This window comes from Takifugu flavidus, chromosome 17 (assembly GCF_003711565.1).
Source record: "Takifugu flavidus isolate HTHZ2018 chromosome 17, ASM371156v2, whole genome shotgun sequence".
In the NCBI taxonomy this organism is placed as follows: domain Eukaryota; kingdom Metazoa; phylum Chordata; class Actinopteri; order Tetraodontiformes; family Tetraodontidae; genus Takifugu; species Takifugu flavidus.
In genome coordinates this window covers 8642178-8661087 of record NC_079536.1, presented here as the reverse complement: position 1 = coordinate 8661087, position 18910 = coordinate 8642178, and the positions used below count along the sequence as shown (strand labels likewise).

Below are 18910 nucleotides of genomic sequence, written 5' to 3'. Positions count from 1 at the left end.
GCATCTAAAGCCTGCTTTTTTTATTTGCCATCTCCAAACAATTAAAAACACACCAAATTGTTAGCTCATCTCTATGTTCGTTAGCATTAGCCCCTGTGTCAACCCCAAACAATCCAGGCATTGACAAATGACTTCCTCCCAATGTTTTTTAATGACTGCAAAGTGTAACTTTATGGGGTGTGACTAAAGTACTTCTCCCTATTTATGATTCCGGTCGATGGCTCCCATCAATCGGATCCCAGGAGGAGAAGCGGCTGAACAAGGGAGATTTATGGAGTAACCCTGTCAGACGCAGACTTGTATCAAACATCAGCCAGGTCTTTTTTTGTAACATTGCAGGAGGATCAGGAAGTCCTAACAGCATAATGGAGGGCTACTGTCACCCATGCTGAAGTCAGAGTGGGATAAAACATAATTTGGTGACAATTCAAAGCACCATCACAAACAACTGGGTGTTTCTAGGTTTATTTCCCTTCAGGAATCCAAGCATATGAGCATTTTCTCACATTTCATGTCTTTGTTTCTTTGCCCCTGAACCCCATATGTTGATATGGTGGTGGACGAGGCCAAGAAATGTATGAAGAAAAAATATAGTGTGACTTTTTTGTTTCAAAAAGTCTCCATTTGCTTCTGTCAAAGCCAGTAACAGTAAAAATAATTTAACTTCAATTATTCAACTTATATACTCAAAGATGTACAATTATTTATGTTTTTAACAAACTCATAAACAGCGTGCATTTTTGGTGTTCCAGTTTAAGGAGGTGGAGATGATCCATCCTGCACCGAGGCCACAAGACTTTTATCTTGATGGTGTCAAGATCCATGTGGACCTCATCGTGGATTCCACCATGACCTTTGAACTAACTAACACTGTTGATGCGTCGTTGATAAAAATATAAATTGTGGAGCAAAACAATGAGCAAAACAGCTCAGCATGGAATGGTTTGATACACGTTGGAATTGGAGGTGTGTGGGAAGCCTTGAGCAGGACCAGGCTTGGAGAAGTGACCTGATATTTTCAATGAAGAAAGAAAAAGACAGTGCTGAAAAAATGTTTTCATCCAGAACAGCAGAGCACGCTGTCTCACTGCCTGAGGAAGGAAGCTGCATGTGAAAGATAAGCTCCAAGATAAGCTCCACCTTTCTAAAAGAGTGAATTAAGAAGCTAGGCAAACTGAAGCTTGTAATAAAGCAAGTGTATTAAAGCGCGCGCCACAACGTTACCCTTGTTATTTCCATTTCCTCCCCCCGGGGATCCTCTCCTATTTCAATTAATTTTTAATCAAACTGGGAACAGCAAACATGATCTGATTTGGCCTCTTCATATTGATGCTCTAATCAGCTTCCCTCTCTAAATAAGATTTGGAGAGATGCCAGGCCACACACACGCACACACACACACACACCTCATCTGTTTCAAGAGTGTCCTATGAGATATTATCACACATTGACAAGTCCTATGCTCTGTCTCTACATCTTTCAGAGTGTCAGTAAACTGTAAACTCAAACACAAAGTGATAGGAGACGATGGAGGTTTTCTGGCAGCACTTTCTGTCCTCGGGCAAGTCAGTGGTGTCGGACCGATGTCGACTGCTTGATGTCTGCGGGGGCTGTCTATATATTATTCATATTTGGTATTTGGATGTGTTGACCTGTGCAGCGATATATGGAGACAGAGTTTCGAATGAGCCTGCCCTCAAATGGACCATCTCATCCAGGAGGAGAGAAGAAGATGTTTCTGCAACAAACAGCCACAGGCAACTTGGGGGGGGGGGGGGCTGGGTCGTCGTCAATGTAGTAACTGAGAGATTAAACATAGTCTAACCCTCATTCAAAATACAATTTAAAAAAAAATAAAAAAGAAATATCTGGTTGAAGCAATACATCAGTTTGGGACGGATGAAATATTGTCACCTTTATGAAATGTGTGTTGGAATGAGAAGGTTTGCCTGAGTGTGCGCGTGCTGCTCACCCCCCCCAAATTATATTGACCGGAGGTTAATTTGGTACTTCAGTGCCCCCTGGAGGCTACACCCGTAATTCAGACGCTTAATAATCCGGGCGGAGCGGTCTTCCACATTAATTAGTGTCTAGGTTTATGTCAGGACTGAAACAGGCAATCGACACATCTCTCTCGCAAAGAGGAAAAAAATCCAGACCTGTTCTATGACATCAGAATCAACACACCCCCAAAGGTTACTTTAAAATTTAACTGAATTGTGTAAAACTAAAGGAATTTACACAATTTAATTAAGATGCAAATCAGATTTTGTTGTGATTTATCACAAAGTCATCTTTATGGATGGATGGATGCAGGGAATTTCTCTTTTCAGGTTAATCATTTTTAGATGTAAGGAAAATTACATTCAGGTGACCTTTAGTACAACACTTGTCGTTAGAGGGCTTGTGGGTCATGTGACAACCAAGTGGAGGTATTTTTAATATGATCTTCTTGCCCCACCAGTCAGTGCTTTCTCCAGGTCCTCCAGTTTCTTCCCACAGTCCAAAATCCTGAAAAACAGCTTGACTGTATGGTCCATATTGGCTGTCTAGATGTGAGTGTGTCCAGATGAGCAGGGACAGGTTTGACGATTTATGAACATTCTTTACCTTTCAAATATCTTCTAAGGTGTAAAGGTAATCAATAACAGGTGAAAAGATGGATAACTCAAGGCACTATCCTGTTCCTGTAATTTAATGAGATTAGGTTGGGACATTTTATCATCATTGGCACAGAAAGAGGATAAGACTTTCTATGCAGGAGGTTCATTTCAAATATTTAACAGCAAAACAAACATTAGCAGGGATCTCTGCTGGAACACAGATTAGCAGAGGTTTGTTTTCCACAGATGAGGGGAGACAAAACAAGTTTTTAGCTTATTCTAACTCCACCGAGGCTTAATTATAACCTGAATCATGTACATTTTACCCAGATCAATATAAATAGAGCAGACAAAAAAAGGCACGTGTTTTGTCAAGAGTGAAATCATCTCTGGGCATTGTTATTTAAGCATTCCCCTTTCAAACGTGCACACACAAGTAGAAAATGTTTGTTTTTGTGGTCCGTGCGAAAAGTCCTGAGCATCAAAGCGTGCTTTGCTGTCATAAGGGCTCCAGAAAACAAACACCCACTTCACTCCAAGCATGGAGGCAGCGCGAGTAACATGAGCACCTCATTTATCAAACCCCAGTTGGCTAAAAGTGGGTGGGCATCTCTGTCAAAAGGCCAATTAACAAGACGCCCATTGTGAGCAGCACAGGGCTGAGCAGGAGAGAGGAGAGCCATTAGCAGAGATTCATCATTAGGAAGTAATAGGACCAGAACAGGAAACACATCCCAGACTTCAAACACTGTCGACTATGAGGGCTGATCCCAGCTGAAGAGCAGGATGGTTTGAGTTTCTGATCCTGCTCTGCTTAAAGCATCAGCCTTTTAAACTCCAATGTCCCTGAAAACACCCCAATTAGAGGACTGTTGTTCGGAAACCAGTCTGAGAAGCGGCTTGATCTCACCCTGCAACCGAGAAACGTGTTCACCGTGTTAAATGCATCAGAACTAAGAAGAAACGAACTCCGACACAAATGCAGGTGAGAAGAAAAGGAAGCAGTTTTTTTTTCCTGCTGTTTGTCAGTCCGATCGAATCCTCCTCTGGAGCAGGAGGAATTGTGTTGTTGGAGGTCACTTTTAGCAGTTTCGTAACTGAACAGAAATAAACTAGATACAGAAATGAAATTCAAGATGCAGAAGAGAAGCAAAAAACATGAAAAAATAGCTTGGAATACCTAAAAATATCTAAAAATATGTAGGCTGCAATGATTGCAAAAGGGATAGCTTACAATGCTAAAATGTGCAAGAAGAAACTTTTAAAAATAGGGGGTTTTGGGGAAAGTTTAATAAATATGCAAATAAGTTTGCATATTTATGAAAATATACCGTCTGAATTCAAAACCAGGAACCTGAAAGACAGAGAGGGACAATCACTTTTTAGGCACCACAGATGTTTCAGTTCCATCTTGTAATTAGCATCCAGTTGCCTAGGTGATGGCCATGGGTGTGAAGGGGTCTTAACCCTGCCATAACAGGATCACACAGGAAAACAGTTCATGGTTTATAAAAAAGCAGGAGTACGCTGTTGATTTCACTGAGTAACTACGTCTTTAATAATGTGTGAAGAAAAGGTTTGTTCCCACCTGTTCTATTTACAGCCAACTAAATTATGAATGAATATTTTACAAATAAACATTCTCCTATCCAGTGATATTTAATAGCATATTCAGGGGGACAAACTTCCCTACATTAGCGCAATGTGATGATAATTTAAATAAACAAATGCTGCTACGCTCAAATTCTCTAATTATCAATCATATCTTATCGAAAGTGATGAATGCCTGGCTTTTCTTGTTGCTAAGTAACCATTTTCACGGAGTAAAGCCAAAGAGCTGCCTGAGAAACTAGCTGTTAGTGATGGTTTGGCTTCACATGCAGACTTGGATAACTCAGGTCACCTTTAGATAACCAGGTTTTCCAGTTTCTTCAGGCGGATAAAGCAATCATGCTACAAAGGTAACCGGTTTAATCCCAACATTACAACATCCACCAAGGAGGGGGAGGGTTGCTTCCATCTTCAGGCAATCTGCTGTGTGAAGCATCATCTACAAGGTTCTGATCATATCTAAAGAACAGTGGACTTCCTAAATGAAAACTCGTTTACTCCATCCATCTACCACCGCTCCTCCCTAATGGGGTCACAGGGGGGAGCGGAGCCCATTCCCATCTGCCTTCCAGCCCCAATTGGAGAAACATAACAAAAATCTGAAGGTGTCATAGCAAGAAAAGACATCCTTTTCATGACTCTTAGTAGCCAACATGTATATGTCTTCTCCATCTCTGTGACATGTTTGTCAGCACTGTCAAATTCAGTCAAAGTCATCAGCTGTCAGCATCTGGCGCAGCGGAGACGGCACAAGCGCACTGACCTGCATGGGCGATGAGTTTCTTTATGCCTGTTTCTGTGTAGGTCGGGTCCCATCTGCGGGGAGTTCATTCAAGTCTCAGGAGGTTAAAAAATGGGGTCCCGCAGCATCGCCAATACCTTTTAAGGTGACTAAGGTTTAAGGGCAATATGATAGATTGGGAAATGGATGGAAGTAAGCATAAAGGCCCCACAAAGACAGCTGTGGGTGTGGGTGTGTCTCTGCGTATGGGTGGGTGGCCCTGCCAGCGAGGTCCAAATCTAAAGAAAAACAAAGTTAGAGTTGCTGGAAAGGGTGACCTTGCTTCACAGCAGCAACATCACGAGTGACTCTGAAGTAAAAAAAAACAACATGAGACAGGAAGCAAGCACAGATGACAGCGGGGGGGACAGACACACACACTCTCCCACTGCTGTTTTAGAATAAAGTTTGAGGGAAAAGTTTGGTCTGCTAACTTTCATGTACAACTTCTGTGTGGAAAATGGCGAGCACTATAAATATACTCCTCTGACATAAACTTGGGGTTTTGTCATCGTGTGGATGCTTTCGTTGCAGCTGTATTGCCTTGGAAACGGCTCAAAAGAGGAGAAAATCTTACCCTCAGGTTTAAATAGTATTTTTCAAGGATGGAGTTTTTGAAGTCTGGCCACCTTGAAAAAGGCTGTCAGAGTGTACCTTGGTGTAAAGGTCCTCGTTGTTGGGGGGACAAGCATTGAGCTACCAGGCCCCCCTGCTATGGAATCAGCTCCCTGTCCCGGTATGGGAGGCCGTCTCCATCGCTTAAAACATACCTTTTAGGCTTAAAACATACCTCTTATATAACATAAAGCTTATTGTTACTAATTCTGTAGTTCCAGTTACTATTATTACTATTATTACTTGAAACAATTTTGATTGTTTTTTTGATTGCTGTTATAGGCCAAGGCTGCCGGGGTCCAGAAACATGATCACCTGACAGGCCTCTGTCACCCCACTGGGTCATGGTTTCCTCTAGTTACTAGTTATGCTGATTCTTGTGTAGTTTTCTGCTCCCCCCCTCCCTTCTGTATTCATTTACAGGTATCGCTGCCTTCAGAGCTGCATGATGACCTCTGGCCCCGCTGACCCGCTGTATAAATAGTGTATTTTTGTATGTGTTTATGTGCTATGTAAAATGAAGAGAAGCAGAAAGAACAAGGAAGGAGAAGAGAGGGGAAAGAGAAAGGAAGAGAAGAAGAAGGAGGAAAAAGAAGGAAAGGAGAAGAGAGGCTCCTCGGAGAAGAGCTCAGCGAAGAGAAGCGATCGAAGAGACTCTCATCTCCTCTCCTCCTCTATCTCATCCTCTCCTCTCCTCTCCTCTCTCTCTCCTCTCCTCTCCTCTCCTCTCCTCTCTCTCTACCCAGCCGGCCATCAGCAGGAGGGTCCCCCTACATGAGCCTGGTCCTGCTCAAGGGGAGTTTTTCCTTGCCACTGTTGCTTGTCTGAGGTTAGGCCCTGGGATTCTGGAAAGCGCCTTGAAACAATTTTGATTGTAAAAGACGATATAAATAAAAATTGATTTGATTTGATTGATTTGGTTGTTCTGCACCCAGCCACTATTAACTGAGAGGACGATTCTAAAATTTCATTTACACTTGAGTTCCAATGAAGCAAAGTTTAAAAAATTAAGCCATGAGTGCGAGGGAGGTGCAAATTAGCCTCTCAGTCTGACACACACATCCTCATTAATGTTTGCTTGTCTCTATTACATTCTGTCCTCCCTGAGCCACTCACACACACACACACACACACACACACACACAAAGTAGGCAAAACTGGAAGATCTTTATTGCCGTCCATTCTTACGTAGACGTAAACACCAGCGAAGGAGCACACAAAGAGCAGTCATCCATCAGGGGCCTTACAGTGGATATCAGTGTTAACACAAGTAATTGCCTTCTTGCTTGGGAGTCTCCAAAAGTTAATCCAGTTTATCTGTAATCTGGAAGCTGCTGCCTCTGTCAGGACAACGTCAGCACTGCAGTAAATCCGTCTTCCTGCCAACGGGAGTGAACAGAGGGGCCCCCCCACCCCTCTAAAAATGCAGTGGATTATAAACTTCAACGTCCTGAAACTGCCGATAGACGGTTTCATACAAGAGATATAAGCATCAGGAACCTTTTTAAAAATCTCATCAAACCAGTCCATTATTTTCTCTGGCTGTTTGAAGCAAACAGTTTGGGTCTCCACCTGCGGCTGCCATCGTTCCCTTCTTATTCCCTTATTTACGTAGTTTATATGGTGGGGGGGGGGGGGGGAGGTGATCTCTCCTGGGGGGGGTGAGCTGTCTGTTTCTGACAGGAAAAGGTGTAGTTCATTATGAAAGACCATCTAACGAGAACCCCCCCCCCCACACACACATACACCATGGCATGATTTTTCCAAACCACAATGCCACGCTGAATTTTTAATGTCATATTAAATATTTAACATATTAATAAAGATGGGAAGTTGACAAAGCAATTAGATATTGACTGACCTTTGAGTTGGTTTGGCATTCTAGAAACAGCACATTATGAATCTGAGCTTTAATTAGTTATCTGAGATGGGAGTTGTGGATTGGTGTCCACACCTCCCAGCGGCACAAACTCCAATTAATGTTTGCAGTGCAGGTAAAACATCCGGCAACATGAATGACATGCATGTTGTTAATCAACAATAAGGCTACAGAAGTGTGAACTGTGGACTCGTCCAATCACTTACACCCCCATGCAGTGGAGCTCAGCTGCATTTAGATCACAGCAGACATACTAGATCCAACCTGTGGCCAAACAAAAGGGGGGCAATGTCTCTCAACTGAGAGTCTTCCCAACCGTCTGCTAATGGCCTTGCAGACACACAAAGCAATTAGAGTGGCAGGCAGCTCTCCAATTTTCTGTTCTACAGCAATTACAGTAGACTCCCATCAACTTCTCTGCCCTCTAGGTAAGTGTGAGTGAGTGTGGAGGGGGGAGGCAAAGCCAGAGTGATGGTTAAAGGTCTTTGCTTATGAGCATGTGTCCTTGTTGTCACAAGGTTCTATGAGCAGTCCTTTGCCACGATGCTTTAAAGTGAGACCAAGGTGCAGAACTGTCCCCACTTGCCTGGAGGTGTCACTGCTCTTAACCCTGGGACGTTTCATCAGACTGCCAGAAACGTGCATGTAAAAGTGACGTGGAGCAGGTGCAGGGGTGCCTTGGCAGTGAGGTGGAGGTGAACAGGTCGTAAGCAGTTTAGCAAAAGGCGTCTCCGCTCAACGCTGCTGATTCAATTGAATCGGCGAATTTATTCAGTCTGTTGCAGTCAAGATTGTCTCCAGGCGCTTTGCAGAAACCCAGAGCCTGACCCTCACAAGCAAATCTGGCAGTAAAAATTCTCCTTTAATAGGAAGAACCCTTGAGCAGAACAGAGGAGAGGCGGGGCTTATTCCCTTACTGCAGCCTACCTCTAGATAGCAGCTATTCTGCCCTTGCTCAACCTTTTTGACACAAATAGTCATGCTTTTAAGGATAAAAATGTAGTGTTTGCACAGAAAGCTGGTACTAGCTTGCGATTTTTGGTACTTTCCCTCGACACACAGCACCTGAGGCCCATCTCTTTACAACAGTCTAGTCGGCCTTCAGCCGAGTCTTTTGTGTAAGCAAACTCCTCCTCGCTGGCTTGCTGCGGGGCATTAACCTTCGACGAACCTGAGTCCTATAAATCACAATAGAAAAATACCACAGTCCAGAAGAAATATTGGAAATGGACTGTAGTATGTCATTGTGCCTCAGTAATGTGTTGTTCCCAATGTCTGCTGCTTCTTACAACAGTCATTCCTGCGTCAGGGTAAAGAAAACGATGCAAAAGTACTCTTTTGTCTCAATCACGCACTGGTGCACTCCCACACACACACGCACGCACATGCACATGTACGCGCAAGCAGAATGTGAACATAGAAAGGCCGGTGACACCAATGGCTAATTAGTGACTTGCCTCATTACCCACCCAGTCTCCATCTCTGGCCCCAGCAATTATCCCTCTAAGGACCACAACGATGATGAGAGTCTCTGCCTTCATCCCTCACCTGTCCCATCCACTTGCCCCCCACCCACAGACACAATGCGGGTGGGAGATTTAAAGGCTGCATCCCGTGTAGATAGTGTAATCTGGAAATTTGATCATGACGTGAACGTCCCCTCAGCAGCCATGGCTGAATCCCTGACTAGCGACGCTAATTAGATTTTTAATCACACGATTCTGGCTGATGGAAGTCCCTAAAAACAAGTTACGTTCCCATCATCCCCAGCTGTGTTTAGTGCCAATTAACATTAAAGCATCAGATGACTTTGCACAAGAAGGCAATGGAGGATCATGCCGTTCGGTCTCGGAAGGTTCCAAACACCATCAGACCAGCCAGCTGTGGTCTTGACACATCAGGTGAGGGGGTGAGTGGTGATGGACCCACTGGTGATAGGAACCCACTGGGAGGACAGGACTGAAGAGGCAGAAGAGAGAAGAGGGAGAGAGGCTGAAGGGTTGATGTGAACCTACTGGCTGCAGAGGCTATGCAGGAACGCCCATGTATCCACAGGTTGCAGCAATGACAACATCTAAAAGGGTGTTTCTTTGGTTCTGGATGGCTTATAAGTGGTCCAGTGATGATCATATATTTGACATTTTATTTTATTTTTCATCAAATGGTGGTCATCAAACCAGTGGAAAGAGAAAATATGCTTAAATGTGATCCTATTTAATTGGATTTGTGCACCACCGCGCCGTGCAACATAGTAGAAAGCCACAAAACCGATTATTTCCATCATTTCAGTATTGATTAGGTTAACAAAGTGCTGATTTACCACTTGATGTGAGATGTGTGAGCAACAGTAGACATTCTCTTTTAGTGCAGATAAAATGTGCTCAGAAGGAACTTTTGCCAAACTATTAATCTAAATTATGCAGCAGGGCTCTGGCAGTAATCAGACCTAATACCAAACATAAAAGCTCAATCTTTTTCAAAGCCCTTCCCTTCACCCTTCCCTTTGCCTTTTTAGTTCCTGATTCTTCATTAAAATTCACATTCCAGTTTTCCCTCATTTTTCCGGTCCAGTTGGAAATGGAAGAATGATGAGAGGGCAGCGATTCGCCCTCAGTGGCCACATTCATGGCGCGTACGTTTGCCCTCCCATCTCATCATCATCCAGAGGAATGTATGGGCCCCGGCCTACTTTTAAATCAGATAGTTCTGCTCAAAATAAATCTAATATATGGAGGCTTCAGGCCTCGTCATTAGCTGCCAGTGCAAAGAAATCTTGCTACAGAGCTGTTTTGCTGACATCTGATGAGACGTTCAGGGCTGGTATGTGTTTTTGTCATCCATCTCCAGGTGACATGTCAAGTAAATGAAGAAACAAACTCACACACATGAGGAATCAAAGGGATAAATTCCCCCACTTGTCACTTAAGCTGTTTTCAAACATTTTTTGTGTCAAAGAGAAAAATAATCAACGACGGCTTTGTTAAAAGCAAATGCTGCTCGCACTGTTAATGTGCTACAGATCTGATGTGACACATGGATTGTTGACGAGCTGGTGGTCTTCAACTCTTATTCATCTGTCAGCAAACAAATTTGCATTGTTGTGACACTTATCCCGCTTTGCTGTTTGAGTAGATAATAAAGGATTTAGTTCCCTCCGCCTGAGCAATTCTTGCAGCACTGGTTCTTCTTCGAACCCCCTGACCCAAATCTTTTGGATCACCTTTAGATTCTAGGTGGTCAGCGAATGGGGGAAGGAGGAGGTGTGTGTGTGGGAGGGGGTAGTGGGTAAGAAGTACAATTGATCTATTATAAATAATAGTTATCATGAGGCATCAAATCCAACATTGTCAGAATAGTTTTATTTTCATGAAGGTTTAGGTACTGCATCTACATTTTGCTGGTAGTTTCAGAGGGAAGGAGATCCTTCTTGCATGGTCACAGGGAATTTTTAATTGCTGAGCATGTTTTTGCTTAAGTGTCTAAAAACTAAACTGTGACTGGGCTTAAAAACAAACTTGTATAGCTCTTGTGTGGCCTTCATAGATTTGTTACCTAGCCAGTGATTTTATTCAACACTATCCCATTTTTACATCAGTATACTGAAAAGATGTTTACTTTATCCCAATTACACCCAATATAAACAACATATATGGGAAAAATGTATCCTTGGCAGATGTTAGATGACAATTACAATGAATGTCCTACTGATTTTTGGTTTCTTTTCTGATAAATTGACATGATACAAAGAAAATCAAGATATGTAAGATAAGAGGCTCAACAGAGTCCCATAAGACATTTAACCTTTATTAGACAGTTAAGTCATTCAGGCCAGGTTAGACAATAGAAGCAGAGCATGTTCAGTCCTGAGGCCAATCTGGACGACTCGGTTACACCAGCCTGTTCAGCACACGAGGCCACAGCTTGACTGCCGGCGTGTTGCAGACATGTATGCTTCTCACATGCATAGAGTGTTTCTGTGACCATCCTGGGTCCACACACTTTACAGCAGTTCTTTCCATTGCTGCTGGCTGCAGATGGTAGTTTTGTTGGTCGGGTGGATGGTGCACCAGCAATCTTCTCCAGGATCCTGCTCCTCCTGCTGCAGAGGCTGGGGGGTCTGGAACATAATGTCTTCTCTGGAGTTGGGGTCTGTCTTAATTTGTGCAATTAATGATAATTTAGTGGAGGGAATCTAAGAAGAAAATCCTGCAAGAAGAACTGATGGTTCTGCCCAAGAGAAACTGCCATGGTTCCCTGCTCACACTGGCAGCCACGCTGGGTTTGGCATTTCTTGGGCAAAATAAAGTTCGGGTTCATTTTTTTTTGACATCTGCATTTCTGTGCTGGCTGCTGGCAGGCTGGTCCTAGTGGCTCCTTGTTTCGTCTCTTTCTCTTCTTTAAACCCAGTCAGACTGAATTTATAGAAATGTGAGCATCATATACTGAAACTTCTTCGCTACCAAAATCATTGACAAGTTCAAGAGAATCTTTGGCCCTTCATGGTCAACTGTAATGAGGAACTGAAGAACAAAGCTATATTTATCACATCCCTCCCCAACTGTGTGGTTAAAAATGTTCGGATATATTCTTCAGAGAATGAGCCAAGGCCAATGAGTCTCACTGTAACAAATTAATTAAGTGTATTGTTTTATTTTTGATGAGAACTGAAAATGCTTCGCCAGACCCATACACGGGTTCATAAATCTGCTGGCTCTGAAATCATTAATGCAGCATTTTTCTGCAAAATAGAGGTAGAGGTAGAACTAAAAATGTCCGATCTCTATTGATGCTTTCCAAATCTCATTGTTCTGGTTCAGGATCTCATCCAGGAGAAACCACATGTATTACCAATCCTAGTAGGAAGACTGATGACAATCAGAACAATGAGTGATAATGGCAGAATATAACTCTGGCGCCTTTCAAGCTTCATCAGGATGCTCGATAAATCAACATTTATCATTGTTGGCTTATAGGAAGTCTGCCCTGGATTCTGCAAAGATGGGAAAGCAGTTAAATCCTGGATCAGAGTCTGCAGCAGTGGTGAAAAGGTCAGAGGTCAGGCCCATCATTCTGGAATCTGCCATCTGCAGTCCTGTCCCACACAAGCTCTACTGGAATCGCTCATGTTGAGTTTAAAGACAATTTAATTACGGTTGTGGCCCATTCATCTTCATGAAAAAGCGTGCTGCCTTGCTCAAGGGCAAAATCCCACAAGAGATCCCTTCCTGTTCTTTTGCACCTTTGCAATACAATATTTCAATATATGAACATCACAGACCATCACTGCTCATGCATAGGGTCCAAAACTAACCCACTAATTGGCAGAAACGATGTTTTAACATAAGGAATCTTGAAAGCAGCATGTTTCTAAATAAAACTCTTTCATACTCTGACCAGTTAAGGTTTGTGCTAAATAAACAAACTTGGCAGTATTTCATCCAATTTTGTCAAGTTTTAATTAAGCCGAATTCATTAACTTCTAGCAAATAATGAATGCATGCCTGGACTTCATTAAATAGTTGATTGCAACAAATTGGGTTCATTAACTTCTTTCTGGAATTTATGAGTCAACTGATGAGTTTTATTTTACAGGGGAAGTATCAGATATAGAAATAGATTTTTTTTTTTTGTTTAAAAAGTCCATGTGTAGATGAGAAGTACTGTACATGCTGATATTTACATTTTTTAACTCGGTGAGTTAATAAAATAAGCTTTGCATCATGGCCCTGAAGAACCTCATTTAATGAGTTAAGTGAGGGATTTATTGGAAATGTGTAATTTCAAGTCTTAAGAGAGAACACACATTCTGAATTGGAATATTTTTAAGCTTAAAAAGTACAGGTGGTGGGCAGCAGTGGCGATCTGCTCAGTCAGTGGGGAACTGGGCTGTGAAGCAGAAGGTTCCCAGATCCAGCACAGGCACGGCATTGTCAAGGCAAGTGTAAGAAAAAGTTGGATGGGTGTGATTGACTATAACTGCAGACTGCAATAGACACATACCCCATTTTCCCTGTGAGCCACAAACTCAAACAGCAGCCAAGTATTAAACTGAGATCGAGGAGTTACTATGGCAACAGTCATGTTAGCATCAACTCAGTCTTTATTTATATAGCGTCTTATACAATCAAAATTGTTTCAAGGCACTTTCCAGAATCCCAGGGCCTAACCCCAGACAAGCAACAGTGGCAAGGAAAAACTCCCCTTTAACAGGAAGAAACCTTGAGCAGGACCAGGCTCATTAAGATTTGTTCTGTTATTGAGTTTGTTGTTAAACCAATGGAAAGATTCTAGTGTATAACATTGTAAATGAGTGGAGGGCTTAGATCTCATAGTTTTCAGACTAAATTAAATCTGCTACAAAATCATAGCAAGTGTTACTTGTATTTAAAATAGCATTTTGTACTATTAGAAATGGCTTGATGGGAAATTTAGTTAATTAGTCATAGCAAAGGCCAGTGGCAACAATCTGGGACTAAAGATGATAAAGTCTCTTTCTAAAATCTTTATATATATACACACCTGTGCCAGGCAGACTATACTAAAGTTATCTCAGCAGGACTTTTTAATAAGGATGGATCTCAAAGTGACTAAAAATAAACAGATGGATACAAAATCTGCTTTAATGCAGACTTGTTGTCCATTAAGTAGTGTAGCAGCTCTTTGCGCATACATTTTTCAATAAAACAGTAATTATGGAGAAATCCCAGCAGACGCATTACTTGCATACAAGGTGTCACATTTTAAGATGATTGATCACGTGAACAGCTTTAAGTAGAGCTGAAGTGCATTATTTTGCCTCCGAGGCCATACATCACGCAGTACGGCATGCTGAGCTCGACGGAGGTGCAAGATCATCGCTAGTTAGAGAAGGTGAAGATTTAAGGCATTTTCATTAAAAATATTAAAAGAGCTGTTCAATTGGTGTAATCCCTCCAGGATTTAATCTGATACGCGCACAGACTTCCCCAACCTCCTGCTGAACACAAAGTGCCACGATAAATTGAGTCAGGAGCTTCTCCTGCTTCCAGCTGCACTCTTCTGTACGTGCTGTTCTCCCACCATTATCTGCTAATCTCTCTCTTCTCTGAGGTAATTTGTTTTCATGTGCCACTCTCACTGTCTCCTTCTCTGTGAAGACCTCATCTTTGCCTCTTTATGGGACCATTCCACACACTGCCACTCCTCATCCCATTCTCTGTTCATCCACTTGCGGCATGTTGCGTTCAAGTGCAGTCGGACATTAATCTACTGCTGATGGGCCTCACTCAGCAGACAGTTCGCAGTGGTTAAGAGCAGCCATTACATTTCAAATGTCTCTACAGAAGCCCTTTCACATTGAAAATAAGAACAAAAATGGCATCTAACTGACTTGATATGTACTCGTCTGAAAGTCCTTGAAAGGAAACAATGCTGCAGCAGTCCTTGAAATCTCAGAACTTTATTCTGATCTCCTCTGTTTGTGCAAAGATTTGGCTGTGTGTTCTGGTTAAATATAAAATGTCAGTTTGAGACCGACATGCTTTTCATAGCTGACTTTACAGTAATTGTAACATTATGCCACTTAATAGAGGCCAGGAATGTGGAAAATCTCTTTAATTTTCAAACAACCTCTTCAAGCTTCCTTGCCGATCTGGTTCCATGGTAACATCTGCTGAACAAAACCCACACAAATAATGGGACACGCCAAGGTTAAAGTCTTCTATTTTTCCACTTTCAATCTTGGGTGTAGATGCCTCTCTTTTTTTTCTGATGAGAAGGCTCATCTCAGCACTTAACCTCAGATTTGCATATGTCATTATGACTGCGAGGACCGAGGAGGATATAAATTCTCCTAAGTGTTCATCCATCGCTGTGACTTTAAAAATGCACAGCCAATTTTAACTCTTGTTTGAGTGATGGGGGAGACAAAAACATCTATTCCTGGAATATTCTTTCCATGCGGCTGATGAGGTGGACACTTTCTTCCACAACCAGTGGCACAAAAAATCTCAGTAATTACTGGAGACCATTTTTGTTCCAGCTCCTTCCCAGTAAAGGCTTCCTGATTGAACTCCTTGTTCTCCGGCCTTCATCAATTGAAGCAACTCCCAAATACTGCATCGATAAACAAAGCAAAGCACCTGCAGACTGAGTAGAACAAGTGCAAATCTAAAAAAGACGGATTTTTCTCAAAGCTTTCTGTCAGATGCTGACGGAGTGTTTGTGCAGCCCAGCTGGGAACCAGCCTGAAAGCACGTCTCATTATGCATCTGGTCGTGCAGGACTGTCGTCGGCACCACATCAAAGAGCCGAGTCGGCATTCCAGGGCTGCTGACAGCAGACCGAGAATGACAGAGACAGAGTGGAAATGTCCTTTCCAATGACAAAGAGGAGCCCAGTCTGGCCCACGCAATAATGCAGGAAGACAGGTGGACTCCTTTGGAGTTGTACAACCTTCAAACTTAATTTAACCCGCATCTCACTCTGCAGAGGGAGGATGGATGGATTCTGTTGAGAATCACATATTTTTTCCAATCTGCATGCACAAACATTTAGACAGTCTTCCCTAAGATCTTACGATGGAAGGACATTACAGGTTCCAGCTTCTGTCCTCTCAACTTCTCCTACTTTCTACAGCTGAATACTATAGGGGCCCCTTTTGAAAGTCCCTCATCTCATTGATACAGGGTGAATCTCCCACTTGGAGCACTCAACTCTTCCATAATAACAGTCATTATCTTCAGCACACCTCTTTCTGCTTCATTTAAGCTTTCCTTAACAAGGCGCATCCATCACCAACCGGTCGGCGTTCCGCGGTCGCGCTGACCTCCGCCACCCTGATTTATTCCGTCCATCCCGAGCTTTTGCTGCGGGACTCCGGCCACGGCTGTGAGCCTCTTTAATTATGAAGACATAATTGAAATCTTCATCAGTCCTCAGAGGGTGCCGGTTGAGGTGACATAAGTAGCTAGCAGACTCTCCATCCTTTAATGGAAATAAGGTGGAGGATAGCTCACAGTGTCTTACAGCTCACAGGTTACCCACAAAAGATGACTTGCGTCACTGGGATGAAGCTGTTGTGTCACCAATAACAAGTCTGAGTCTTCAGATGGAGACTGGTGTCATTTTTCTGACTTTGTCTTCCTCTGCTCTTAAGATTCAACAAAAGTAGCAGCACACAAGGAGAAGGGTTTAAGTCCCATCTGCACAAACAGAAGAAGACAACTCCAGATAGTACGAAGCCAGATTAGACCAATTATTCCCAATCAGGGATTGTTTACTGTGACAGTCGAGGTTTTGTTTACGGTACTCAGCTCAAAAAAAACGTACCAAACGGGGGTATCATCCGCGGCACAGGCGGCGGAGTTTGGAAACATGTTTTTCTCTCGCGTCCACTGAGAGGGATGTGTAAAAAGACTGCTGTTGGAAGATTTTATTCCAAGAACCATCTCTTCCCCTGGGAGCTTCTAAGACGCCTGTCGGAGAAAAGCCTCCAATTAGCAGAATGCTTTCTTCATCTCCTGCCTAAAGTCACCTTCAACAATCAAATGATCTCTCAATTCAAATTAAAACAATCTTTTCCAACAATTAGAGTTCATTAGCTTCCCAATGATTTACGCGGGTCTCAATCATTGCGAGAATGGCACCATGCACACACTAGGCCTGCACACGCATAAGGTCACCTACAAGAAGGCAACAGGTGAAAAGGCATTGGCTGAAAAAGGTTTAGTCTGGAATATGTCTTAATTCTTAATCAGATAAAGCACATCTGTGTTTGTTTGGACCCATCTGAGTTGGGTTTTACAGTACTTTGTGAGCTTGTGTCCTCATTACTATTATAACACAGTTAAAAATCATTCTTATTGAAAATACTTCCAGAATAAATTAAAAAGCAACACATTTCCACTGCATTTAGCAACCTTTTTTTTTTTGCTAATAAAGACTTCAGAGGTATATTATGCTGTATTCGGGGCCAGTTTGGCATGTCTGCAATGGGAAAACAAGCGCACAAATACACGTCTTTCATCCTGACAACACCCAATTTACAGATTCTGAGTGTGCAACCGTGTTTGTGTGTGGGCGTTATTAAACAAGTACGGATTGCTGCTTAGTTTCCATCTCCACTGAGGAGATGTTGCACTCTTTCTCCTTTAAAGACAAAAAACCAAACACTCGTATGCAGCTGACAGAAGTGAATGCCCTTTCTGCAGACAGGACAAAGCAAAGGAGCTTGTCTACGCTAAAAGCATTTTCACAGTGCAAAACCAATCTCCCACACTACTCCTATGTCTAAGGTCATTTCTGTTCAAACAACAAAGCCCAAGATGATGTACTGAACCGATTTCCCCTGGGTCAGTGTGCTACTCTCCCATCTCAGTAGAGTTGGGTGGTGTCAACTCAACACTGGCTTTAGCGTCCGCAATTTTACGGCCTGGAGCTGAATAAGTAAAGAGCTCGGATGATGCCTAAAACGCCCTCTTCTCATCATCCCCAGATATCTTGTAAGTAGCGTTTCTCTTCCCTCAGCGCTGCCAAGGTCTTCATGGCTTCCAGCTGATCCATTCCCAGCTCTGCTTTGATTACCTCCATCAAGGTGGTGTCCACATCTTTAGCCATGTTCCTAGCATCTCTGGTGATTGGAAAGAGGGGATTTTGTGATTATTACAACCAAAACTGAAGTCTGTTGAATAATAGAACAACTATGTGCCTGTAAGGACAGTAAGACCATTATTGGCCAAACCATTGTTGCTTTCTCAGTCCAGAAATGAATCTGGGAGGAATAGTTTCTTGGTGGGGCAGCATATTGATATAGAACCAGATCAGATCTTTCAGTCAAAAGTACAAGGTGTAATTCTAATAGCAGGGTAGCAATAAGCTCTACAAATATCGCCACTATGGATTCCTGTGCTGTGTGATTTGTTTACCTTTTCAGACAGACATTTCACTATTTTCCCATGATTCAAAGGCCTTGCAAGCAGAAACTTCATTCAGTTTGACTTGTTTTATGTCAGATCATTCACTTGAGGTCAAAGCCACATTAGAATCAAAGCAGGTATAGCAGGCAGCATCTGTACCTACATAAATTAACATTTTCATTATTCCTGCTTTTACTCTTCAGTTTCATCTTGACGGACCTCACGTCAATCAAGAGGACAGAAATTCTTCCTGGGTGATATGTTTTGTTCTTCACACATTCTGAAAACTGAATATGGTCAGGTTTGATTGCATATATTTGAGCTAGTTGTCTGAAAATTAATGAAATGCACCTTGAAAGTAGTGATGGCATGTCAAAGCAGTCTAAAAAGATGTGAGGAAAGTCCAGTGACTGAATTACGGTAACAGTATGTTAGGAACATTTCCATCACAAAAACAAAAGAACAGGAAGGAGAGGATAATTTGTCCTTCTCACAATGAAATCTATATTTATACGACTTAAAAAAA

General features: G+C 42.5%; 1 protein-coding gene across 7 annotated transcripts in view; it reads right to left on the bottom strand.

Annotated features, from left to right (window-relative positions):
• Positions 1–2679: 2679 nt before the first annotated feature.
• Positions 2680–18910, bottom strand: part of mtrr (5-methyltetrahydrofolate-homocysteine methyltransferase reductase) — a 31818-nt gene continuing 15587 nt past the window's right edge. For 4 of the 7 annotated variants that reach the window (XM_057012093.1, XM_057012090.1, XM_057012096.1 and 1 more), the window contains one exon: positions 10827–18098. In XM_057012093.1, coding sequence (XP_056868073.1) covers positions 17954–18098 — 145 coding nt within the window. In that variant the 3' untranslated portion in view covers positions 10827–17953. Of the gene's footprint in view, positions 5235–6764; positions 9449–10826; positions 18099–18910 lie in introns of those variants that run through there. The other 3 variants (XR_008946719.1, XR_008946718.1, XM_057012092.1) reach the window with 3 other exon arrangements.